The sequence below is a fragment of the Rattus norvegicus genome, chromosome 3, assembly GCF_021556685.1.
Source record: "Rattus norvegicus strain SHRSP/BbbUtx chromosome 3, alternate assembly SHRSP_T2T, whole genome shotgun sequence".
Taxonomy (NCBI): Eukaryota; Metazoa; Chordata; class Mammalia; order Rodentia; family Muridae; genus Rattus; species Rattus norvegicus.
The window spans coordinates 6,523,141-6,549,998 of NC_141536.1; the positions used below are offsets into that span (position 1 = coordinate 6,523,141).

At 42.8% G+C, this 26,858-nt stretch overlaps 1 protein-coding gene across 30 annotated transcripts in view; it reads right to left on the minus strand.

Moving 5' to 3' along the window:
* Positions 1–26,858, minus strand: part of Ehmt1 (euchromatic histone lysine methyltransferase 1) — a 148,589-nt gene that overhangs the window by 74,918 nt on the left and 46,813 nt on the right. For 12 of the 30 annotated variants that reach the window (XM_087652908.1, XM_087652913.1, XM_087652931.1 and 9 more), the window contains 3 exon segments: positions 17,717–17,783; positions 14,817–15,373; positions 8,593–8,764 (listed from right to left, as the gene is read on the minus strand). In XM_087652908.1, coding sequence (XP_087509034.1) covers positions 8,593–8,764; positions 14,817–15,373; positions 17,717–17,783 — 796 coding nt within the window. 30 annotated transcript variants of the gene reach the window in all.

The window sequence follows — 26,858 nt, forward strand, 5'->3', positions numbered from 1 at the left end:
TAGCAAGCACAACAGGTCTTGGCTCTTTCCCTGGAGGAGTGACCTACACTTGCATCCCCAAAGAGTGTGCTACCTTAATCATCCTGCTTGAGTTAGGTTGCTGAATTTTCCACTGACTTTAATCCCAGGACATGGTAGCACCAAGAGATGGCCTTAAAGGATGTCCTGCACTCCAAATCTAACCTTTCTTACCTCCACTGTAGAGAAGCAATCCAATTTCCCCTTACTGATCTGATCAATCACCATTCCTAATACTGCTGTTCCTTTCTTGGCCTGTTCCCCTCAGGGTATTAGAAGCCCAAACTGAACAGGGGACTTTGAGCTTCCAGTTCAATGAAATGTTTGTTGTGAGGCAAGAGCACTCCTCCCTCTGGAAACTTCTAGGCCAGCAGAACTTAAGCTCCTAGGAACAAGAAGCAAAACATTTCCTAAGGGTTCACTAGGAGAGATAGTGAGTAGAACTTTTCCACCCCTTGATTCCTGGACCCCAAAGATCCTGGTTATGAGAGAAATACTGTCACATGTTAGATGCTGATGTAAAACATATACCACCTTCTGGTGAGCCCTACCCCAACCCTTCAGGTTGTGTCTAGTTAGTGCTACAACTGTCTTCAAAGGGCCATTCCAACTTTCTATCAGGCCAGCTGCTTCTGGAGAACATGGTAATACCAGTTTATTCCATAATCACCGGCCCACTGCCACACTACTCTGGCTATGAAGTTAGTTTCTTGGTCAGAAGAAGTACTATATCAAATACCATACGGTGGATGAGGCATTCTGTAAGTTCATTCTATAAGCTGTTTTGGCAGAAGCATTACACGCAAGGAAGACAAACACACAAGTAGAATAAGCATCTACTCCAACAAGGACCAAACATTGTCATTTGCACAGAGGAAGTGGAATACAGTCAACTTGTCACCAGGTGGCTTGCTGGTCACCTAGGAAACAGTGCCTATCTGGGGCTCAGTGCTGGTCTCTGCTGTTGGCAGACCTGGCACTCACTCACAGCAGCTGTAGTGAGGTAGGTCCTAGTGAGTGGAAGTCCATGTTGTCAGCCCATGCACAACTCCCGTCTGTGCCACCATGGCTACTCTGTTTAGGACAGGAATGACTGGGGAAAGAGGCTGACTGTCACAGAATGGGTCATCCTATCTACTTGATTGCTGACCTCCTCCTCAGCTGAAGTCACCTTTTGGTGAGCATATATCTTCACATTCTCTGCCCATATGGAGAGATCTAGTCACATACTTCTTCCCCGGATGTCTTTCTCCATTTTCTAACCATCCAGCCAATCCATTGACTACATCCCTATGCATTAGTGAACAATTACACATCTGGGCATTTCTACTTCCAAACAAAATATATAACCACGTGTAGCACCCAAAGCTCTACCCACTGTGAGGAGTGTCTTTTAGGGTTGTCCCGGAGAGGGGTTACAATGCTGCGGCTGTACACTTTTGAGCAGTGCCTGCACAGTATGAAGAACCTCAGGTTGGCAGGCCCTAGTTCTTCTCCTCAGCCAACAGTAGATCATAATACATTATGAGGCTATAAGTGCACATTAGGCAGCAGATAGCATTATAATGTGAGTAGAAACCATAGATTTTTGGGCAATTTCATGCAACCTGCTTGTGTCTTCAGAACCTGGCCGGGCTTAGTCACTTCTATTTGATAACAGATTGCTGCTTTGCTTGTCCTACTTTATGACTTGGGGTCAGAAAATACCCAGCTCATGATGGCAGCTCAAGTCACATGGTAACTTGGTAGCCAGTAGTCAAATATTCAATTTCCACAAAAGCCCAATAGCAGGCCAAGAACAATGGGACAATTAGCACTAATTTTTGCAATTCTTCTAGAGATGTGATACTGGTTTTGATTCACTATTTCCCCTGGCAAAGGCAACTCTAAAGGCTTCCGTCTAGCCTGTCCAGCCATAGCAGCCCTCACTCCACAGGCCAGGGAACCAGTGTGAGGATTCTGCCAACTTCTAAGTCTATCCCATTTACACATTCTGGGACCAGGGGAAATGACCACAGGATGAATTCAGGGACTCACTAGACCTACTGTGAGTCAGACTTCAGCCAAAACTCCATTCATCACCTGTCCTCCAAAAGCCCCTACTTTAACTGGGGGCCACATTGTTTCTTGGGATCTCCCAGAATCAGTGTCATTTCACTACCAGTATCCAGAAGACTCTGTAGACTCTGATCGTTCCATTTCCCCACAGTGTACAGTTACCTGACAAAGGCCATACAAAGGTCTCTCTGGGCAAGGACTGGAGAAAGGCTAACAATAAAACTTCTAGTTACTTTATCAAGATCCTTCCTCAGGGGAATCTGGGCGTCCCTACACTTAAGGGGTTCTGTGTCTGCAAACTGGCTCAAGTCTAGAAATTTATTCACAAGCAAGATTCTAACTATTGCCATGATCCGATGTGGCCTTCGTTTGTTTTATAATTTTTTCACTTATACAGATCAAACAAAACTTCAGTAGGCTTCTTATCCATCCCACGCCTGGAAACACCATGACTGATTAGCCAGCACCAAAGGACCCGACGAGTGATGCCACCACGGAGTTCACTTTGCCTGTCCTGGCCATTACGGTCGGCCATTACTCAGGGTCAGACATTGTTTTGTCTGTGCTGCCCATTAGGACATCTACAATCAGCTCGCCTTTCACGGTTCACTGCTGCCATCTGGCCCCTGCTACCTTGGGTCCAACTAAACCTGCAGCATTAATTCATTCAACCGGGCAGCAGCCCCTCCAGCCCCAGAGTCAGGCACAGGAAAAAGGGCGACCAAGCTCCTCAGATGCTGGTGCTCCTGTCGACATTTTGCATCTTATAGGATTCATGAAGGGCTTTCTTCTGGGCCTTCCCACTGTGGACGGTATAGTTTCACACACTGTACCAACTGTAGCCTTGCAATTTCCTTGAACCTTACAATCCCTCATCAACACTAAACCAAGGGATAACAGGTATCAACAGCTCCTTGTCCGTAAGCCGTCTTCGGACAAACACTTCAGCCAACCATTCAAGCTGCGGGGACCAGGTACAGTAAGGATAAACAAATATCCTTCGCCTTAGAGAAAATCTCTGCATGCCCTGTATCACTAGATTACCAAGAATTTCACTGAGGTAGATAGAATGCCCTTAAATTTTGGTTGAATTTATTTCCCATCCTCTGAGCATACATGTTACCAACAAGTTCCAAGTGGTTACTGCCTCCTGCTCACATAGTCCAATCCCCATAATGTCATCAATATAGTGTACCAATGTGATACTGGCTGGTCGTCCAGAGGAATGAGCCATATCTGAGCCTGTTCATCTCTGTTATTGACAGAAGTGGCTTTAAGGCCAACACTGGAGAGAGGACGCCTCCCTCAGTTGTATTCCACTTTACTTACTGAGCTCACCGACTGACCAGTCTAGATGCAGAGACCCCGTCTCTTTCATGGGGGGGGGGGGGCTGAGGGTCTGAACAGCTATGCACCGAGCCATGGCCTCTGTTTGCTTCCCACACTCACTACCTGGACCGTGCTGCACTGAAGGGGATATACAGGGCTCACACCCTCTGCCAGCAAAGGTTTTCACTGACAAATCTGACTGAAAAACAAAAGGGTTGGATACAGGGACTTTGGACTTACATCTTCCTGAAGTAGAAATCACTACCCATACAGCCTGTGTAGGGTTTCAGGCCAAGGGGAACCTGTTCATCTCTGCTCGAGTTAAACTCAGTAGTTCATCAGGAGGAAAAAGAACAGAGTCTTCTGTGATAATCATCACAGTTCTATTAAAACTTAATGTCTAGAATCAGAGAGCCCTGACCCCCAATGAACAAGGAGGCATACAGAAGGATGCAGTCATGAGAAGCACAACAGGGTGGAAGCTGTGCCAGCATTGCATCTGCATACGTACTTTACAAAGGAATAGCTCCCTTTCTGCCACACTAAGAGTGGCCTTGTCTGTCTCCTTAACCTCTGGTTTTCCCAGAAGTCTGCTGTAATGCCCTCAGAGTTGAGCTTCTGTAATGCCAGGGACAACAGAAGATACAACACTGACAGCGGTAAGGCGAGACGGTGAGGCGGGGCCTGCTTCTCTCTGAGAAACGCGTGCAGATACTTAAGTTCTGGCTTCTTCAAACTGGGAAGTGGGACAAGCCTGAAGTGACAACAGGAAAACAACTTGGGCTAGAGAAGAATCTGTAACCAAGAAGCAAACCAAGCCAGCCAACTGCTGCAGCATATTACAGTCACATTTGAGGCCACTTCAGCAGGCGCAGACTAACATGCTAATTAACCACCGGTTTACCGAGAAAGAACACAACCTAAAGGGCAGGACAAGAAACAATGAATGGAAGGACTGATGAACAAATAGGGTACCTAGTTTTTTAAAGGTCCTATCAAAAAATAATGAAAGCTGGGGCTGGAGAGATGGCTCAGCGGTTAAGAGCACTGACTGCTCTTCCAAAGGTCCTGAGTTCAAATCCCAGAAACCACATGGTGGCTCACAACCATCTGTAATGAGATCCGATGCCCTCTTCTGGTGTGTCTGAAGACAGCTACAGTGTACTCATATGCGTAAAATAAATTTAAAAAAAAATCTAAAAAAAAAAAAGAAGCAAAATAAACATGAAGGTTTTTAAAAAAAAAAAAAAATAATGAAAGCACACAACACAAACACTGACTTTAACCCTCCTTGCCATCCATTCCTTATATATGCAAGTGTAATTCTATATGACTCGGAAAAGTATAAAGTTTAATCGTTCAAAACCAGTAACACTGACATAGACAGCCAAAAAATAGGAATGTGAAGCAAAGACATAATACCATGCTCCAGGGGTTGGGGATTTAGCTCAGTGGTAGAGCGCTTGCCTAGGAAGCGCAAGGCCCTGGGTTCGGTCCCCAGCTCCGAAAAAAAAGAAAAAAAGAAAAAAAACATGCTCCAATGAAGACTGTGAGCTCCCTAGAAGCAATCAATTCAGGTCAGCAAAAGGAAAGGAGGAGAACCTTGGACATCCAGTCCAACCACAAGATCTTCAGAAAGTAAAGGGCTACTCCATAGAGTGGAGATAGGCACCTGAACAGTGCTCTGCACAGTCAAACCCAGGGCAATTCATATAATGAAATAATGATAATAGAATAGAGCCTAGAGAATCAGAAGAGAGATTACAAATTGCTCTGGCTTATTTCTTTTTGGTTTGCTTGTTTTTGAGTCAAGGTCTCAGGTGGGTCTTGAACTTGAGTCTTCCTGGCTCAGCCTCTTAAGAAGGCTGGGATTAAAGGTTTTGCCCCACCAAATACTTAGCTTACAATTTAGATCTTCAAGATCTCAAAGATCTCCAAAAGTCATGGGTTAAAGGTTAAATGGCACTATTAAGAGGTGGTAACTCTTTATGGGACCCAGTGAGGTCTTCAAATCCCTGAAGGCATGACTTCCAAGGAGATTTGAATCAATAGGCTACAAGTTTAGGAAGAGATTTTAGATCAAAAAGTAAGATAGAGGGCTGGAGAGATGGCTCAGCAGTTAAGAGCACTGACTGCTCTTCCAGAGATCCTGAGTTCAAATCCCAGCACCCACATGGTGGCTCACAATCGTCTGGAATGGGATCCGATGTCCTCCTCTGGTGTGTACTCATACATAAAGTAAATAAACAGTAAGGTAAAGGGGAATGGAGAGATGTCTCTGTGCTCACAAATACTTATTATTCTTGCAGAGGACCCGCTTTTTGCTTTTTGTCCCCTGCCAACAAGGCAGCTCACAACCATCAGTGAGGCCAGTGCCTTGATGTCTGTGCAGCGCCCTCTTCTGGCCTTCTTGAGCACTGCACACACATGATCGAGAATACATGGAGGCAAGATACTTACACTTATGAATAAAATAATACACTTTTAAAAGGTAGAAGACAACTACAAAGGAAATGTAGTGCCAACCTCTAGCCCCACACATATAACTAATACCTACAGAACACACACAAAGGATAGCTGGATGGGAAAATGAACACTTCCTCCATTGGAAAGGTAACTAGTAGACAAAAAGAGAGAAATGGAGATAGAAAACAAGCGAATGGCCTGATCTTGAAGGACCACTGCTTCTCTAAGGACAATTTAAAAAAAGAGCAACTTTATAATATTTGGCCCTAATAAACTCAAAGGTCACCAAATCATGACGCCTATAATCTAGTCTATGACCACACAGATTGGAGAATACTAAGTAGGCAAAGCACATCAGAGAGGTTGCATAAAAAGACTTAGGGTGGGCTTCCTAAACCCACAGCCAGGCAGACAGAGACTGGGAATATGTGTATTATAAGTAGCAGAACATAACACGCAGGCGGTTTTAGGACCCAAGGCTAGATTTGTTTGATTTGTATTAATAGGAAACCAGCAAAATTGGGCAATGTACTAAGATTAGATGATAATAATATAGTAAAATTAATATCTGATTTTCATTACAACACAATACTTACTCAAAGAATGTCCTTAGTTTTAGGAACATTGAAAAACAAGTATGTGAAGTGCAAGTCTGTAACTAGCAGCTTACATTTGTGGTTTAGAATAAAACAAAACACAATAGAAAATGCTGGCCTAACTAACTGTGCCTTTTGATAAAAAGAAAACAGGACACACTGGAATCCTTTGCAACGTCCACAACTTGGCTGAAAATATGAAATTGCTTTAAAATTAGTTGTTAATGGAGCCACAACCCTGTTATCACAATACTCAGGAAGCTAAGGCCATAAGAAGGTGAGTTCAAAGCCAGCCTGAGTACAGAGTGGGGAAAGACAGGAAAGAACAGAAAGGCTGACAGGAGAAAGGGAAAAGGGAAAGTAAAGTAAAGAGGCCAGAAGGAGGGAAAGATGAAAAACACTTTAAAAGTAAAAAGGGGAGGGCAGGGGCTGGAGAGATGACTCAGTAGTTAAGAGGACTGACTGCTCTTTCAGAGGTCCTAAGTTCAATTCCCAGCAACCATGGTGGCTCACAACCATCTGTCATGGGATCCAATGCCCTCTTCTGGTCTGTCTGAAGACAGCGACACTGTACCCACATACATGAAATAAATAAATTTTGGGGTTGGGGATTTAGCTCAGTGGTAGAGCGCTTGCCTAGGAAGCGCAAGGCCCTGGGTTCGGTCCCCAGCTCCGAAAAAAAAGAACAAAAAAAAAAGAACAAAAAAAAAAAAAAAAGAAAGAAATAAATTTTAAAAATAAAGGGGGGGGGGACAGGAAAGATGACTTGGGGAGTTGCTCTCTCAGAGGATCCAGGTTTGATTCCCCAACACCTACACAGCAGTTGAAACCACCTGTAACTCCAGTTCCAAGGGATGCAACACCCTCCTCTGGTCTCTGTGGGCATCAGGCATGCACATAGTGGTACAGAGACATACAAGCAAGCAAAACACTCATGGGGTGGGGGGGGCAGTGGCCAGTTGAACCTTTCTAAAATAAACCTTCCAGATCACTCCAACTTAAAATCTTCCACTGGTTCACGATAGAAAGGGTAGCTCATCTCCTCCGCAGAACCTTCTATGTACATATGACATACAGACTAGTGAAAAAAAAGCCAGGTTGAATCTAAGGCATCTGTCACACAGAGACATAGAAGCTACCTAAGAGGTATCCTTTGGGACCTCCTGTGCTATCCCACCTCAAATAAAATCCTCTCACTATTGGGTTGGAAAGATGGGTCATCAGTTAATCACAAGTATAGTTCTCACAGAGATCTCAGTTTGATTCGCAGCATCCAGGTCAGATAACTCAAAACTGCATATAATTTCAGTTCCACAGGATCCAATCCCCTCTTTTGGCCTCCTTGGGTACCCTTACTCAGGTGCACATATCTACACAGAACCATAATTTTTTAAAAAATGAATAAAGGGGGTTGGGGATTTGGCTCAGTGGTAGAGCGCTTACCTAGGAAGCGCAAGGTCCTGGGTTCGGTCCCCAGCCCCCCCCCCGGGGGGGGGGATATGAATAAAGAAGCTGAGCATGGTGGCATATATCTTTAATCCCAGCACTTGAGAGACAAAGGAAGGTAGATCTCTGAGTTGGAAGTCAACCCGGTCTACAGAGCTAGTAACATGACTAGGGCTACAAACAAAAACTCTGTCTGGAAAAAATAAAATAAAATAATACCAATAATAAAACCAAAATAAAATAAAAATAAATACATAAGAGAAGTCTGACCTCCCGCCCCAATAATAATCAAGCACTAGTCCACTTCTTCCATTGACAAACCCTGTAGTAAGCCCAAAATGAGCAAAGTTCACAGTTAAATTGCTAGCAATGAACTCTAGAGCCCAAGGGCAGCTCTCTGCACCTTGGCCTAGCACCTTAGTGACTCCACCAGCACCTCACTGTCTTCCACTCATATGTTGCAAGATTTCAGTAAGAAACACAATGTACATCTTGAGGTTGAAAGCAAGTCAGGAAAGCAAAATAAAATAGGTGTCATAAACTCTTGAGGGCAGAGGGCTTCTTAGCCGGGTGATACTATCACCTTCTCTTCAAACATGCCCGGCATCAACTGCCTGGAGAGCAGCAAGCTCAAGACGCACATGGGGAGTGGGAGTGGGGGACGGGTTGACCCGATTACCTGTCTGGGACTTTGTGGTGGCCATGTAGCATTGATTCTGAGGTAGCGACTGGTGGAGGGCTGGGAAAGTTGGTAAAAGCTGCTGTCGTCCACATTCAGAAATGTTTCTGTTGATATCCTCTTTTGGTTCCTTATGGTCTTGAACTTCTCTATGGTCTTTACTGGCTGCGTGCTTCAAAACAAAAAACAAGTCATTATAACGACTTCAAAAGGACATGGTGACTGGAATAATATACATCCAAAACCCAATCCTTTTTTTCATTCATTCCTATTTACTAAAAGATAGGCCATTGTGGAGGAAGGCAGAAAGTCCACAAATCTGAGAAGTACAGCTCTTTGCGAAGACCCAAACTCTAGAACTATAGGAGTAGAACACTCAGTCCTACCATCCTCTGCTGGATCAGGTATGAGACAGCTGACTTCACAGTTTAAATGCATCTCTAGGAAACAAGTCATTTAATAATTCCTCTCTTGTCACAAGGGTGTCAATTCCATCCCAGATACCAACTGAGAGAGGCAGGAGGGTGGAGACTCACAAAGAAAATTCCTATTTTTGTAAGTTGTCCTAAGGAGTAGGTAATCTAAAATAACATATAGTCTTCACTGCGGAAGAATAGTGACTTGGAGGCACTTAGATAAGAAGCCTACTAAAATTCACCAGGCAGTGGTGGCACACACCTTAATCCCTGCACTAGGGAGGCAGAGGCAAGTGGGTCTTTCTGACTTCAAGGACAGGTTGGTCTACATGGCAAGCTCCAGGACAGTTAGGGCCTGGAGAAACTCTACTTTGAAAAGGAAAAAGAAGCTAAGCTGTAAAAGTAGAGGAGGAAGTCTTGCTACCATATTGCTGCAACACCTGCAGGCAGAGAGACAGAGAGGAAGGCTAGACCTCTCCTAAGGGCAGGGCCATTGCTCGATCTCCTTAACTGGATTTTAGTCTAGCTTCCTACAAGGCAGTAACCTGTGATACCCTAACAACCCTGCAATAACAAACCCTCAATGCTTAACACTCCTGCCCTTACTCTAGACTGCCTTTACATCACTAACCCTCCCCTCTATGCCCATAAACTCACAGATGTTTTGGAATGAGTTTAAGCAGCATACAATTCACCTTGAACTAAATTTTATTGTTACAAGTTACACAGGTAACTGCCTGATAATGTAAGGCATTCAAAGACAAGGCTTTCTTCAGCACACACAGTTTCTGAAATCTAAGATATCCACATATAAAAGAATGAAGTATGACAGGTGTGGTGGTACAGGACTTTAATCCTAGCACCCTGGGAGGCAGCGGTAGATGGATCTAGGCCAGGGCCTAGTGAGACCCCATCCTTAAAGAAGAAAAAGGGCTGGAGAGATAGCTCAGTAGTTAAGAGCTCTGGCTACTCTTACAGAGGATCCTGCCTCAATTTCCAGCAGCCACATCGTAGCTTACAACCATTTGTAACTCCAGTCCAAGGGGAATTAAACACCCTCCTCTGGCCTCTGTGGGTACTGCAATGCACATGGTGCACAGATAGATATGCAAGTAAAACATGCATATGCAAAATAAAAGGTTTTTTAAGTTTAAAGAAAGGTATCTGGGGCTGGAGAGATGGCTCAGTGGTTAAGAGCACTGACTGTTCTTCCAGAGGTCCTGAGTTCAATCCCCCGCAACCACATGGTGGCTCACAACCATCTGTAATGGCATCCAATGCCCTCTTCTGGTGAGTCTGAAGAGGGCAACAGTGTACTCGCATATATAAAATAAATAAATCTTAAAAAAAAAAAAAAAAGAAAAGAAAAGAAAGGTATCTGAATATCCTAGGAGATATTGTAGCACACTCCTTTAATCCCAACGCAGAGGAGGCAGAGGATCTCAATGAGTTTGAGGCCCAAGTGGTTACACACTAGGTTCCAGGCCAGTGAACCAGTGTCTCAGATGAATTGGATGGATTGAATGGATGGATGAATATAATCAAATAAAAAGTAAAAATAAAAAAGAGATAGAGGTGAAAGGAGACCTCTTACCTCATACCATATACAAGAGAGAATACACCCACACACACACACACACACATACACCCACCCACACGCACCCACACACTCGTTACCCCCAATTTCCACCCCCAAACACACATATAGACACATCCCCTTCTCATCCACCTACTAGCATTAACTGGTCAGGATTCTACCCAGACAGAACTGGGCAGCAATGTGAGTTCTCAGACTGACAATTCATTGCAATCAGAACTCAACACTGAATTCCATCATTAACAAGAACCAGGAGCTCCAGTGGCACAATCGGTTAGCGCGCGGTACTTATACAACAAGAACCAATCTCTCCCATATGGCATGGTACAACCATCTCCCACTACACATCTAAATTGAATTAGTTAGAACATGTAGGATCTGCAGAAGCAGACCCAGAAAGAAAAGCAGAGAACTACTACAAACAACTCATAAAAGCATGTATAATCCAAACAGGAATGAAGCTGGAGAAACTTTAAAGATCTAGGTCAAGGGAAGAGCTCTCACAAAGGATACCAAGAACACAGCCTTGAACATAAAATTGGTCAGCTGAATTAATTGAAATAACACATCAAACTTCAGTTCATCTAAATGAAAAACTAGGGTAAGGTGGGAAGCAACTGTAAGACTAGCAGGCAGGACACAGAGAAAAGAGCTGCTGCACACCATGGCAATCATACTCGTAACACAGAATAGGAAAAATTATCTCCAGGCAAACCTAAGTACTCATGACAGCTGTAACTGCCCACAACTGGACACACTAACTCAGAAGACAGAAGCAGAAAGATCACTGTTTGAAGCAAGCCAGGTCTGCCTAGCAAGTACAAGACAAGCCCTGGACACCTAGGAGGGAATGAAAAGAGTAGGACCGGGGACATGAACAGATGTGAATGGGACAAATGTCTCATAACTGACAGGGAGCCTCACTGAGAGAGAGTCCTTACCCAGAGATCCTGGAGCTGAGAATTTATTTACCTCAGTGGTAGAGGGGCTTGCCTACTGGGTTGAAAACCAGCACTGAGTATATAAAGGGTAGGAAAGGGAAGCAAGAGAAATCTTAAAAGATTATAAAATACTTTATAATAAAAGGTATTTATCCATGAACAATAGAGTCGGCAAATGAGCACAGAGAAGAGCAAGTTCAAGACATGCAAGTCCAATCCTGGCGAGGCACTGACACAGACCACCAGCAGCAGCAGCAGCAGCAGCAGCAGCAGCAGCAGCAGCAGCAGCAGCAGCAGCAGCAGCAGCAGCAGCAGCACACAAGCTGGCAAGGACACCAGAGGCCAGGCAGCTCCAACAGTAAAGCTTGATGTCCACTACAACGGATGACCTACATTCAATCTCCAAGACCAACACTGTGGAAGGACAGAGCCAAGTTCTGCAAGTTGCCCATGTGACTATGGCACACATGTACTGTATAGGTGCAAACTTACTCATGTATAATAAATGAATAAACAAATAAAATGTAATTTTGAAACTTTTCAAATGAGAATACTGGAAAATGCACATATATGCATTAATATTATGTCTTAAGCTTCCTGTTAACTTTCTTGGGTCTTTTTCTACTATCATATTCTAATATATAATTTTTAATAGTCTCAGAGTCTTTCTTTTACTATTATTATATTTTAATTATACATAACAGGATGCATTATGATATTTCACATATACATATAATGTATTCTAAGTATATTCACCCTTTGTTATCCTCTCTCTGCTTTATTTGTGTTTTGTTTGGCTGTTTTTCTGAGGCAAAAATTCCTCTATGTGTCCCTAGCTGTCCTAGAATTCACATCCACCCATCTCTATCTCCTGAGTCCTGGAATTACCAATTACCTCACTTTGTTTTCTTAAAAATGTATAGTTAATTATATGTAGGTGAGTTAGTCTGAATATGAGTATGTGGAATCAATGCAGGTCCCTGAGGCAGCCAGAAGCATCTGAGTTCATGGAGCTAAAGTTACAGGTGGTGTGACCCACGTAATACAAATGCTAGGAACCAGCCCAGGGTCCTCTGGATGAGCAGCTACCAAGGGAGGGCGCATGGTCTTTGTGCTCAGAGACACGTAGGAAACCAGGATATTAAACACACATAACTGTCTCTTCACAGGAAGAAATGCACAGCCTGTTTTCTCCCCAGAAGGCTGGCAACAGCTATGTTAGTGGCCTGGTGACTACTGTGATATCTGTAGAGCCAGCCACCTGTTTATCTTAGACTCTAGATTGTTGTTTCTCAGTCAGTAGAATCTATCTTTGCGGGAGATGTTACATGTGTGTTACAAATGGCGCAGACGTAGTTAACAGGCTGGTGACCTCGTATGGCCAGGCAATACAGACTCCTCCATTTAACAGGCTGCCAAGCTGAAGACCAAGGTGACCAACTGGTGCTCCTTAAGGTTGAAGCGCATGAATGCTTGGCAAGAGGGCAGAACACCTGATGGCTGTGGGACTCCATACTGCAAAGTGGTCTAGTGGCAAGCAGCCCTACCCTATACCCAAGTCAGTGACTACTGACACACACATAGCACTTGGGCAATCTGCACCAGTACCACAAAGATACTCCTGCCACAAGCACTCTTGCAAAAAACAAAAAAAAAAAAAAAAAAAAAAAACAAACAAAAAAACAAAACAAAACAAAACAAAAAAAAAACCCATCAATCAAAAGCTGTTGCATCAAACAGAACTTCTCTGAGAACTCAGAACCCTTAAAGACTGTGGAAGAATTGTAATGTCTCTACCAACACATCCGTCATCATCATGTCTCTGCATCTGTGTATGAAAGAAGGAAGGGGTGTCAATCTATACGTCAAAGATTAATAATGCTAGATTTTGTTCCCAAATTACTTCCCCACCTGATATTTTGAAAGACTCTCTCAACTGAACCTGCAGCTTACTGATTCAGTTAGCCTGGCTGGCCAGCACAACCGAGTCTGCCTCCTTTCCTCCACAGTGACACTAGAAGCACAAGCATGTGACACTGTGCCCAGCTTTTATGTGAGCAACGTGGGAGAAATTCGGGTTCATTTTCACTCAGCAAACACTTTACTCATTGACCCACCTCTTTAGCCTCATAACTGTGTGTGGTAAGATGAAATATGAGTTGAGCATGGTGGCATATAGCCACAACTTCAGAATTTGGAAGGTAGGGGCAGGCATAACAGGAATTTGAGTCTGAGTCCTATTTGAGCTAAGACCCTATTAAAAAAAAATTAAAATTAAAATGACTAACCAGAAATCTAGAGTATTAAAATACAGGTAAAGGGGGTTGGGGATTTAGCTCAGTGGTACAGCCCTTGCCTAGGAAGCGCAAGGCCCTGGGTTCAGTCCCCAGCTCTGAAAAAAAAAAAAGAAAAAAAGAAAAAAAAAACAGGTAATATTGTAATACATCTACATTTAATACATCTAATACATCATGCAGGAGGTAGAAAATAGGCAAGGAACCATTATACAAGGACACAAAAGACATGGTGCTCACACAAGGGATTCTCTGGGAAGGAAATAAGCAACCACACATTATACATTACATGTTTCTGGAGCTGACCTTACAAACCCACAGACTGACAGAATCCTGAGAAAAAGTTCCAAGCATAAAGCCCCAAAGGCTACAAAGAAAACAGCAAATGGTCTGCACATGTAGGGCACTAGGAATCACACTGGAGCGTGACCGTGAATGTAGAATCCACCCAGGCTAAACCCATATCGGGAAACAAAATAGCAGTACTCCATTCTAAAACACATAGGCCGAGTGCTACAGAGAGGGAGGCAGTGCGCTCACTCGGGGCCACAGCACAGGACACATCTTGCTCTCAGTAACCCTGAACAAGGCAAGCCTTTCAGAAAGGGCAGAAGAAAAAGTAGTTTTCCGAAGGCAGTGGTGGTTCATGCCTTTGACCTAGTACTCAGAGGCAGAGGCAGGTGGATCTGTGAGTTGGAGGTCAGCCTGGTCTACAGAGCTAGTTTCAGGACAGCTAGGGCTACGGAGAAAAACCCTGTGGGGGGTAGGGGTGGGGATGGGGGGTTGTTGTTTCTTGACAGATGACTCATCTTAGAATGAAGAAAAGCCTTTTAAAAAGCTGCTGTGGTCTGCCTTGGTTGTGCCTGTTGTCTACCTACTGATGACGATGGCCATTAACTAGCTTTTCCCATTGTTGAATAAAGTCTATTAGTTTTCATTAATGCAAAGGAGGAGAAAGAAAAGAAGACAAAATTACCAGGCCCAGGATGGACTTCGGCATGGTCTTGCGTGCCCTGTGAACCCTGACATCAGTGCCCGAGGCTGTAGGCTTTCTGTCCTCTGTGTCTGCACTCCCTTCCCCAGGCACAGTGGGTGCTGTGGTTGGTGTCTGAGGAAGTGCACTTGGAGTCCTGCACTTACTGGCTCCTCCAGGAAGCGTTTTTGCGGCATGACCAGGAAGCGAGGAATTTAGAGTGTTGGGAGTCCTCAAGGGCTGTCCCTGCAGGGCTGGTTTATTTAAGAAATATCCATTGCTTCCAATGACAGACGTCTGCATGAAGTCGTCAGCTGTAACATGGTTTTGCTTCCCCACTTCTGTGTCTCTTTCTGAAACCCCATTTTCCGCCACCCGAGATACTCTGTTGGTGCCTTCCTGTGGGCTAGCTCTTGTGTTCTCCTGAGTATGTTTGGGTGCATTTGGATGGCTGATATCGCCACTCTTTTCACAAGACCCATTGGTTTCTCCATCTGCAGCCATAGGAGTCTCTCCTGCTTGCTTCTCTGTGGAACCTTCATCAGCAGCCATAAGTGTATCTGTGAACATTGAAAGGAGTGTCACAGCTTCTGGGACCCATCAATCCACATAACTATCAGTATAAATTACAATTTCTTTGGCTGGCACACATAGAGCTGTCTACAGTTCTGGCATGTAGCTCAATGGGAAAACACATGCATGTGCAACATGTGCAAGGCCCTGGGTTCAATTCTTAGCACAAGGAAAGAATGGAAGGAAGGAAGGAAGGAAGGAAGGAAGGAAGGAAGGAAGGAAGGAAGGAAGGAAGGAAGGAAGGGAGTGAGAGAAAAAACCTATGCCTGTCTACAAAAATCATGTCTCATATGCAAACATTTAAAATTCTAATTTATTTTTTTAAAAAATATTAACTATGGTTAAGTTTGAGAAGTCAGCCTATTTAAAAAATGCTTGTAGAGGGCTGGAGGACTTAGAGGTTAAAGAGCAGTGGTTGCTCTTCCAGAGGTCCTGAGTTCAATTCCCAACAACCACAAGCAGATAAGCAGGCAGGATAGGTGTGTTTCTTTCTCTCTGCTCTTGGTCATAGACATGATATGACCAGCTGCTTGAGTTCCTGCCCTGACTTTGAAAAATTATAGTCAATAACTTAAAATTCAAACCCTTTCCTCCCTTAAGATACTGTTGTTGGTGTGTTTTACCTCAGCAACAAAAATAAAACCAGGAAAATCCACTCACAGAAAAGCTCACAACCATCTGTAATGGCATCTGATGCCTTCTTCTGGCATGCAGGGTTACATGTGGCTAGAGTACCCGTACATAAAATTAAAAAAGAAAAGCTAGATGAGATTAGATATGAAAAAGGCAGAACTTAACAAAGTCAGTTGGTAAGGCATTCAGAGGTGACAGATAAAGTGCTTAACAGAAAACATACATGTGACAAGGAGTTTTCTATATCTGCCTACCCAACAGACCTACAGAGGCTGAGAACCTACTGTGTGAAGAAAATTATCATGTGATAAAACTAACATCACATCAGAGAGAACACCAACAGTCTAGGCAAAGGAGAAAAAAATTTTAAAAAGTGAGCTGATACTTAGGGAATAGTAAAGCAGTGTTACATACTTGAAGGGGAGAAAAAAATATATGAATGAGTAACACAAGAGTTCCAGGCTATCTGGTACTATATATTGAGACCCTACCTCGATAGATAGATAGATAGATAGATAGATAGATAGATAGATAGATAGATAGATAGATAGATGGATGGATGGATGGATGGATGGATGGATGGATGGATGGATGGATGGATGGATGGATGGACAGAGAAAGAGGAATATATATATATATGTTTTTTTTTGAGGAAAAATTATGTATTGCATATTTTTAAAAGGACAAATGCAGATAAATATTTCAGATTAAACCATTAGCAAGACAAAAGGCAATGGGGCGTCACATTTAAACTGCTCAGGAAAAAAACAATTTAGGATTATTACATATAATGTCCTTCAAATGTGCCAGTCAGACAACAAGGGCTGAGAAGATTAATTACTGCACTGATGAGTTTTAATCGTCAGCTTGGCACAACCTAGAATCACATGGTAAAGAATCTTAAAAAGGAATTATATAGACCAGGTTGGTCTGTGACATATCTTTGTAGGACTGTCTTTTTTTTTTTTTTTTTTTTTTTTTTGGTTCTTTTTTCGGAGCTGGGGACCGAACCCAGGGCCTTGCGCTTCCTAGGCAAGCGCTCTACCACTGAGCTAAATCCCCAGCCCCAGTAGGACTGTCTTAACTGTCAATTGATACAGGAAAACCTAGACCACCATAGCACCACCCACAGACTGGACTATACTAGAGTACAGAAAGCCAACGAGGAGCAGACAAGCAGGCAGGATAGGTGTGTTTCTTTCTCTCTGCTCTTGGTCACAGACATGATATGACCAGCTGCTTGAGTTCCTGCCCTGACTTCTGAAAAATAATAGTCAATAACTTAAAATTCAAACCCTTTCCTCCCTTAAGATACTGTTGTTGGTGTGTTTTACCTCAGCAACAAAAATAAAACCAGAAAATCCACTCACAGAAAAGCAACATAAATAAGACTGACAATACAGAATAAATAGTCACTATTAAAAGTGACTGAAAGTCATACTGTGTAGACAAGCTCACTGACCAGGCATGAGACAAACCTGTCATGCAAATCTAAAACTGAAGAGTGAGTGAGAGAAAAGGGGGGGAGGGGTTTGTGTGTGTGTACATGCAATGTATATGGGTCTGTTCAGGAATGGGAGAGCTTAAAAATTATACTGTAACCCTGGATAAATTCCAAGAAAGTAAAAAGGCTGGCGAGATCATGGGAAGGGTGCATGCAGCAAAGCCCCTCTCCTGTCAGGGGACTTGGTCCTTACCTTCCCTTAGCAGTTCAGTTTTCATGCAGCAATCCTGCTTGGTCTCTTGCTTGGCCAGAACTGCCTGCTGGAGGGGAAGAAAACAAAAGACAATGGCTATCAACATCAGGGGCACAAGTCTAATCAAGGACAAAAGTTTTCATCTTCCCACACAGGGTTTACTAGCCCACCATTAGCACAATCCCTTCCAGGAAGAGGACTGACAGTCAGAAAACAGTCCCCTGGAGAAAATGCCTAATCTGTCAGCTCTGAACAGCACTCATGTTTGTTTGTTTGTAATTTTGTTTGTTCAAGACAGGGTTTCTTTGTATAACAGCCCTGGCTTTCTTGGACCTCACTACAGAGACAGGCTGATCTCAAACTCACGGAGATGAGATTAAAGGCACATACTATCCCCACATCTGAACAGCATTCTTAAAAATGTGTTTATATCCTTCTTACATCGTTAGAAATCTGAAATGCTTCGGTTCTATTACAGCAATTTACTTTGCTATGCATCTGTTAGCTCATTTCATTTACCTTAAAATTCATTTTGTTAATGCTGTTTAATTATTTCAAGTGTTTGACATCTATAAAAAAGTCACAGAGAAAGTGAGGTTGAAGAGATACTCAAATGGTTAAGAGCAATGCTGCTCTCCCAGAGGGCTGAAATTCAGTTCTCAGTACCCCAAGAGGTGGTATATAATTGCTCTAAGTCCAACTCCAGAGGACCCAATGTCCTCTTCTGGATACCAAGAATACACACATATACATAATTAAAAAAAAAAAAAAAGCAACAACAACAGGTCTGGGGCTAGAGAGATGGTTCAGTGGATAAGAGTACCTCTTCCAGAGGTCTTGAGTTCAATTCCCAGCAACCACATGGTGGCTCACAATCATCTGTAATAGGATCCAATCCCCTCTTCTGGTGTGTCAGAAGACAGTGATAGTATGCTCACTACATGAAATAAATAAATAAATCTTTTAAAAAAAAAAATAGGTCTGGTGTAGTGGTACACACGTTTAATCCCAGCATTCAGAGGGCAGAGAACTCTATGAGTTCAAGGCCACCCTAATCTATATAGCAAGTTCAGGCCAGCCAGAGTTACACAGTGAAACTCTATCATCATCATCATCATCACCACCACCACCATCACCACCATCATCATCATCATCATTTAAAGTTACAGAAATGGGTAAATAAAATTCAATTAGGCACTTAAGTTACTGTATTGGTCCATGTGGAAGGATATAGTATAGTTCCAAGGCCTTGAACACCAAAATTCCACACTCTTCCTGAAGCTAAAAAAGACTTTCAACTTGTAGAACCTAAAGGTATGATAACCTCTGCAGGAATATTTTCGTCAAAAACTATCTAAACTCTTTCTTAGAACAATTACAATGAACCTTCAGCTCAGTGCTAATTCCACTTTACCTGATCTCCCAAGAGAAGGATCATGCTCTTCTCTGCACCCAAAATCTGTATTACACAGAATCTAAAAAAAAAACCTAGTCTTAATGTTCTCTCTGCTAGAAGCAAGCACTTGTTATGCTAAGTACTTCCCAAATACTCCTCTTGCCAACCAGTTATCCTCATTATTCCCACCAGAGAAACACAGGCCATCCCCACTTAAAGAAAAGGGCAGGAGGACATTACTTTCCCCTTCCAACCCAAGGCTGGCCACACACCTCTTCTAAGAAGGGCTGACAGGTGATTTTCAGTGTAGTCTAAACCTAAGTGTTTTTAGGTGTCTGCACAGACACTGAGGGAACTCATAGAAGGAAACCAATGGATGCTTAGAGCCATCTTCGCCAATCCTTGGACTGAAGGTCAGTCAGGACCACTAAGAGCGCTGTCTAGTTCACACACATGCAAGCTCTCAGTGGATGTAGATAGGCCCTATACCACGCCCATCAGGCTCAACTGGGAGTTCTGAGTACAGATCAACTAAATGTGGTTTTCCATCGTCGCAGACTGGGCAGCAGTGACAGCAGAATGACAAAAGGAAACATGTGAGGCCAAATCAATCTGCAGCACCTTCTCAGAAAAACTCATCACCCCTTATGATAGTTAATATGCATTATTAACTAGACAGGTTGGGCATATTTAAGGTATTTTCTAGATTAGGTTAATTGAGGTGGTATGACAGTTAGCTCTAATTGTCAACTCGACACAACCTAGAATCACCAAAGAAGAGAGCCTAAATGTGAGATTGTCCACATTGGGTTAGTGTCAGAACACAGTCCACAAATGGAGACATAAGAAGGGAACTCTGAGTGCTTGTGAGAAAACTTCAAGGGGAAAAAAAAGACAAGCATCTTGTGAGCTCAGTTTCTTCAAACAACACAGAAGTGTTTTGATGTTGTGCTTTGACGCCTCTCCCAGCTGTAGCAGATGGAGTGAGTCTACTTTGTTCATCACAACTGGCTATTACTACTTGCTTATACGCCTCTGGTGGGAAGCCCTGCTACTTAAGATCAACGTCTACTATGTCCGGACAGCTCCTTTGAGCTCAGCACAATATGGAGGTCTCCCTTTTCCAGCAGGGATTCCCCTTTTCTGACCTTATCTGGGGAGCCCGACCCCACATCCTCTACCTGAGGAAGGTTACATAGTCCTTGGCAAACCTTCATGTTCAACTTTCTCTTTCCCTATAAGAACCTACCCAGCAAGTATCTGTATCCCTGCAAATAAGGCATTCACAGTACTTCACTCCAGCCAATGCTTTGTATTCACCTGAAAACTCCTACCCGCACCCCAATGTCCACCATGAATAAAGTGTATGCACACAAGGTGTTTCACTGAATATTGTTGAAAAAGGCCTTTGTCTAAAAGAGCTAGTAACATTGAAATCCTTGGAGAACATCCCCTCCACCCCCCACCTCCAACCCCAGGCCTTAATCCCAGCCAGACTGGGATCCTGCAGACCCCACCCATTCTAGACTGCAATTCATTATTCCAGGGAGAAAGCAGAACCCAAACCACAGCTGGTACTCAACAAAAACATACACATGCCTCTGTGGAAAAATATGGTTTGCCACATTAACACCTCAGGGTATAAATTGTCTGATCCTCTGAATAAAGTGGGCTACATTTAGTTCACCTCATTTTTAGTCTTCACTTTCCCAGGCCCCACCTCCTAGCAGTGAACAGGATGGCCTGTGAAGAACCATCTTAGGTAACAGATATGGAGAAATGAATGGCAAGCATGCTCCCATTCATTTCTTTCTACTTGTGAATGTGGAAGTGATATGAGTACTGAACTCTCCCTCTCCTAAGGAGCTCTTTTTGCCATGAAATTTTATTACAGCAACAGAAATGAAACTAGACCAGGTGGGAAGGCAGAATTACATGAGGTGAAATCCTGGGCTAACTACAAAGAAAAGAAGCAAACCAGCTAAACTAATCTCTCTGCTTTTTCACTGACTTCAGCATGACCAGTTACACCCATCCCATCACCACTGCTTCCTTACTGTGGTAGGCTGACTCCTCAAACTGGGGTCAAAACAATGCCTTACTTCCTTAAGTTGTTCTGGTCAAAATTTTGTCCTAACAGCAAACAAAATAACTAATATACCCCACTCCTGCTTCAGGAAAAGAAGCAGAGACAATACCTTGGCAAACACACCCATGCCCAGCTGCCTCCCTTACCCATCTGGCTTCATGAGACAGCAATGGTCTATACCGCTAGTCTGTCCACAGTAGTCAGCAGGAAGGAGGAGAAAGAGTTGGCAGGGATTTCCCAAGAGTCAGCAGAGGTATCCTGCAAGACTCTCCCTCAACTTACATATCTGCTCCCCACAATACTGAGCTGATAGCACTCTAGGAACACCCAGATATACCATCAGCACTAAGAGGTCAAGAAAGTTACAGTCTGGACAGGAAGGCACCCTGTTTCCTGTTCTAAAGGCCTCATTGTAAAAGTTTGGTCTCGAATTTGTGGGTTAGTGAGACATGATAAAATCAGAAGGGCTTCAATGTAAATTAATTGTTAAATTCAGGTGTGACTTAGTTGGAGGAAATAGATAACTTGATGCACTCATGAAGAATGTGATGGTCTCCAGCCTTTTCCTGTCCTGCTTCCTGGCTGCCATGGGATGAGCAAGCACAGGCAGCATCCTCTGAGAAAGACTGCTGAAGAGTGGAAACACAGCACAAGAGCACAGCAATGCAGAAGCTCAAAAGAGAGGGACTATAATAACCCTCTAACAATACGAAATAATTAATGTGTAATTAGCAAATGAGGAAAAACTTCTTTATATTAGAATGCCAAACAGTTATAACGAAAAGAAGATGGGAGTTAAAAGTCACCACTTACAACACTTCCAAAGTCACCATTTTACCAACACCACCATATTGGCTCCGATTTAATGCATTCATGAATACTAAACCTACTGAATTAAGAGTTTGTTTTTTAGAGACATATAGCTATGTTATATATACATCAGGTATAGTGAGTGGTCTACACCTGTAATTTCAACATTCAAAAAAGGTAAAAATTATTTTGCATCTGAGTACAACCTGAGCTCATAGCAAGACCCTGTTCCTGACACACACACATATTCTCTCTCTCTCTCTCTCTCTCTCTCTCTCTCTCACACACACACACACACACACACACACACACACACACACACACATACACACACACAGAGTCACACACACACACAGAGACAGAGACAGAGAGAAACATAGAAAGAGAGAGACAGACAGATGGATGGACGGACAGACAGATAGAGGGAGAAAGAACTGTTGAGGCCTGCACCCCACCCAATAGCTGCAGTCATTTTGTTCCGTGCCCCCAGCTATTCCATATTTTTGCTGTAACATGCCTGCCAGTCACTGACACAGAAGTGACCTGACTCAGAGCAAGGTCATGCTGACCACTTATCTTGTTATGTTCTATAGGTTCTGTAGGAGGTTTGTTAATCTTAAATTCCACCAAGCTTTCCACAGGCCCATCAAACTAAGGTCAATATGAACTGTTATATCTAAAATGGCTTAAGCCAGAGACAACCATCAGGTAAGCACTTCCTGCACCCAAATATGAACTTACTGTTTGTTTGTTTGTTTGTTTGTTTTTTCCCTTTATCAGCTGACACAGAAAGATGTTTGGGGTCTCAACCTCAGATAATTCTGAGCTACATCCCTGATCAATCAGTATCAGGGTGTGTGTTCAATAAATCATCCCTCTCTCTGACTGAGACTGGTGTTCACATGGTTTGTAGGGCGACTCCCTGACCCAAAAACAAAAGCAAAACTCAAGAATATTTTCATCATATCAAAGCATTCTTAATTGCAATGAGAACAAAAAATAAAAACAAAAAAAAATTATCTCAACTATAAGGGAAAATTCACAACTGACCTTGACAAAGTCAGTATCTTATACTTGATGAACACATCCTATATACAATTACACTTGTGTAGTTACCTCATGATGTGTAACCTGGAACCAATTACACAGAAGCACATGGCAAATTCCAACTGAGGAGTCTTATAGAAATCAGGTACTCTATTCTTTTCAAAAATGCTCATCTAGAAGCTAGAGAGGTGGCTCGGTAGCTAAGAGCACTCACTGGCTGCTCTTCTAGAAAAGTCAAGTTTGATTCCAGAGGACCTGAATTCAATTCCCAGTACTCTCATGGTAGCTTACAATTGTCTGTAACTCTAGTCCCTGAAGATCTGACATTCTCTTCTCATCTCTGCAAACACAAGCACACATGGTACACAGACCTACACGTAAGCAAAACATGCATGCATAAACCTTATAGTAAACATTTTCCACTATGATGGTAAATGCATGTGTATCTGAGTATCGGTACGCAGAATGAGGTCAGAAGTAACAGCTTTCAGGATTCAGTTCTCTTCCTCTGCAGCAGTTTCAAGGGATGCAGCTCAGGTTGTCTGGCTTATGCAGCAAGCACTCTTACTCACTGTGTCATCTCCCTGACCCAGCCTTTCTGAAACAACCAACCAACCAACCACTAAAAACAGACCTTCCAGAGACATTCCTAAACCTAAAACGCTGCTCTGCCCTTTTCATTCTTTTGAACATTTATTTGTGTGTGTGTGTGTGTGTGTGTGTGTGTGTGTGTGTGTTTTGCACATGTGATGTGCACAGATGTCTTCAAACTCAAAGGACAGGGGCTAGAGAGATGGCTCAGAGGTTAAGAACACTGACTGTTCTTCCAGAGGTCCTGAGTTCAATTCCCAGCGCCCACATGGTGGCTCACAACTGTCTGTAATGGGATCTGGTGTGCCTGAAGACAGCTGCAGTGTACTTATATATAGTAATAGTTAAAAACAACAACAACAAAGGATACCTTGAAGAAGCCAGTTCCCTCCTACTACTACTCGAGCTGCAGGGATTGTTTGGCTTTGCTGTCTGTTTAATGTACATCGGTCTTCTGCCTGCAAGTGTGCCTGTGTGAAGAGGTCAGAACTCCTGGAGCTGGAGCTGCCATATGCATGCGGGAATGGACCCCTGGTCCTCTGAATACCAGTCAGTGCTCTCGCCATTTCTCCACCTCCCTGACTGTTTTTAAATAAAGACAACATATACTAGCATTCAATTGAATGAACTTCCCTCATGAATGACACAAAAGTATCGCTTTTCATCTACAAGGCTATTTACTTATCCTTTGCCATTTTAACATAAAATGACTTTTCATCATCATAATACAGTTAATGTAACTTTCACAACAGATTTAAGATGTTTTTAAAAAGTCAGTGTTTATTATTAAACTAAAAATTTTCATACATTATTAAGTTCAAATTGATTAAAGGGCCAATTGCATCTTGCCAGGAAGATGACCAAGCATTCCTGGTATCTAACTGTCTGTTGCCGCCTAACTTCATTGCATCTGCACATCATGCATACCTGACATAACATGACAGCTTCCTGCACAGAGGGAAGTCAGGGTACATCTTCAGGTAAGGCTCCCTGCCCAAGTCAGCATCCCAGGTATTTATTTGCCCATCTATTTCTGCCAAACTGTTGATTTTAAATTTTACTAAAGTCTAAGGAAGAGAAATATAGAAACTCAAAAACATGCTACCCTTTGCAAGATTTCTAAAATTCAAAGACAAATAAGGATTAGATGTACTTTGGATAATGTGTACTAAATTTATTCAAAGAGAAGTGTATGAAAATACTAGTATTTGTATACCACTTACCCACACACACACATCTTCATTTTGTGTTCTGTTTCTGAGTCAGGTCTTAATTCTGTAGCCCAAGGCTGGCCTCATACTTGCAATTCTACTTCCTTAGCCTCCCAAACACTAGAGTGACAATTTCTACTCTCATCCCTGGCTTAACTTTGTAAACGAAAATCTTATAAACAGGAAAGAACTAATGGAATTGTTTCAGCTCTAAACTGGAGCAGATGCCTTTGGTATGCCCCAAAGAGAAGACATCTACTCGGCAGCTACCAGAAAACCTGACACAAAAATGGGGACTTCTGAGTGGTGAATGCTCCTGCCCAGCTGTAACTAGGTCTCCAAGAACACTACCCTTACTGCTTTACCTTAAAAACACCAAAGCTGGGGTTGGGGATTTAGCTCAGTGCTAGAGCGCTTGTCTAGCAAGCGCAAGGCCCTGGGTTCAGTCCCCAGCTCCGAAAAAAAGGAAAAAGAAACAAAAACAAAAAAATAAAAAAAAAAAAAAAACACCAAAGCTTTGACACCCTTCCAAGGCTGGCTGCCACAGAACTAATACTTAAAAGGACCAATCCTGCTGTCCACAGCACACTATGCTATTGTGTGATCTGCCTTGTCAACAGTCCACAGGAGACAAAAAAAAAGAAAGAAAAGAAAAAATGTCTATGTTTTCATGCACCTCCTTCAGGGAATACTCTCCCTGTTAAGGTTAATGACTCCATGATAATCAGAAACAGCAAGATGTATTCCTCAGCAAAATGGTAAATACCATGACCTTCAGGACAGCCCTTAAGCCTACAGGAAAAAAACTCTGAAAACATGAGTTCAAGAATATATAATTTCTCAACTATGCAAAATATATGAATGCAGTATGATTGTATGAGGGACTTTACAGACCTAGAAGAACAGAGACGCTGCACTGTCAAGCCAACTGTCAGAAAGATATTAAGAAGATTTAAGGAATGGTGATCTCAGAGCAAGATCCCACCCAGCTAAGTTTATTGTTTGTGCTTACAAAGGCAGGCAGATTCTCGAGTTCAAGATTAGCCTGGGACAGAATGAGTTTAGGTCCAGGTGTGGTAAGAATGGTCACCCAGCAGCTACACTTATTGTTTGTGCTACCAAACACAGGCAGATCTCTCAGTTCATTTGCTATGGTTTTTTTAAGAAAAAGAAAAGAAAAAAGAAAAAAACTTCCTGTCTCTAAGAATCAAGGAGCTAAGGTCCTAAAAATGCTGATTCATGGGATAATCAAAAGGGAACCTAGGGTAATGATTGAATTGATATGTAAATAAGACTGGGCTTTGGTCTGCAAGAGCTGAGCTATCTAGAGAGCCAGCTCAAGCAGAACACAAGCTTGTACCCAGGAATGGATTGGAGTCATCTTATACCGCTCCCTAATACTCAGTTTCCTGAGGAACCCTTTCTAAGCCAAGGCTGGTCCTTGGCAGGACATTACTGAAATTTGGTTCTATCGCACCATTTCCTTTTGTGCTGATTAAGAATTAGTTAATCACGGGGTTGGGGATTTGGCTCAGTGGTAGAGCGCTTGCCTAGCAAGCGCAAGGCCCTGGGTTCGATCCCCAGCTCCGGGAAAAAAAAGAAAAAAGAAAAAAGAAAAAAAAAAAAAAAGAATTAGTTAATCACATCATATTGTGAGGATAAGCTCCTACCAATGAAATGAAAAACAACATGCACTAGGTCAAAAGCTAAATGAATCTTCCATGCCAGTGGACTTGCTCACCAGATACCCTTTGCAAAAATAAAATTACCTTCCCAAGTTACTTCCACTTTGCTGATTTGTCTCTTTGTTTGACACCAGGAATATTCTAATATTCTTTTCCAACACACCCTCAATGCAATCAATTTATTCTTCAACACCTAAATCTACCACCGTGTAACCTGCTATGAACTAAGTATTAAGTCAGCCAACTAATTAGCAGCAGTAGTTCTTGGTGGGGAAGCAATGGTTTGATTCTGCGCAGTATCTCTATGGGTTAC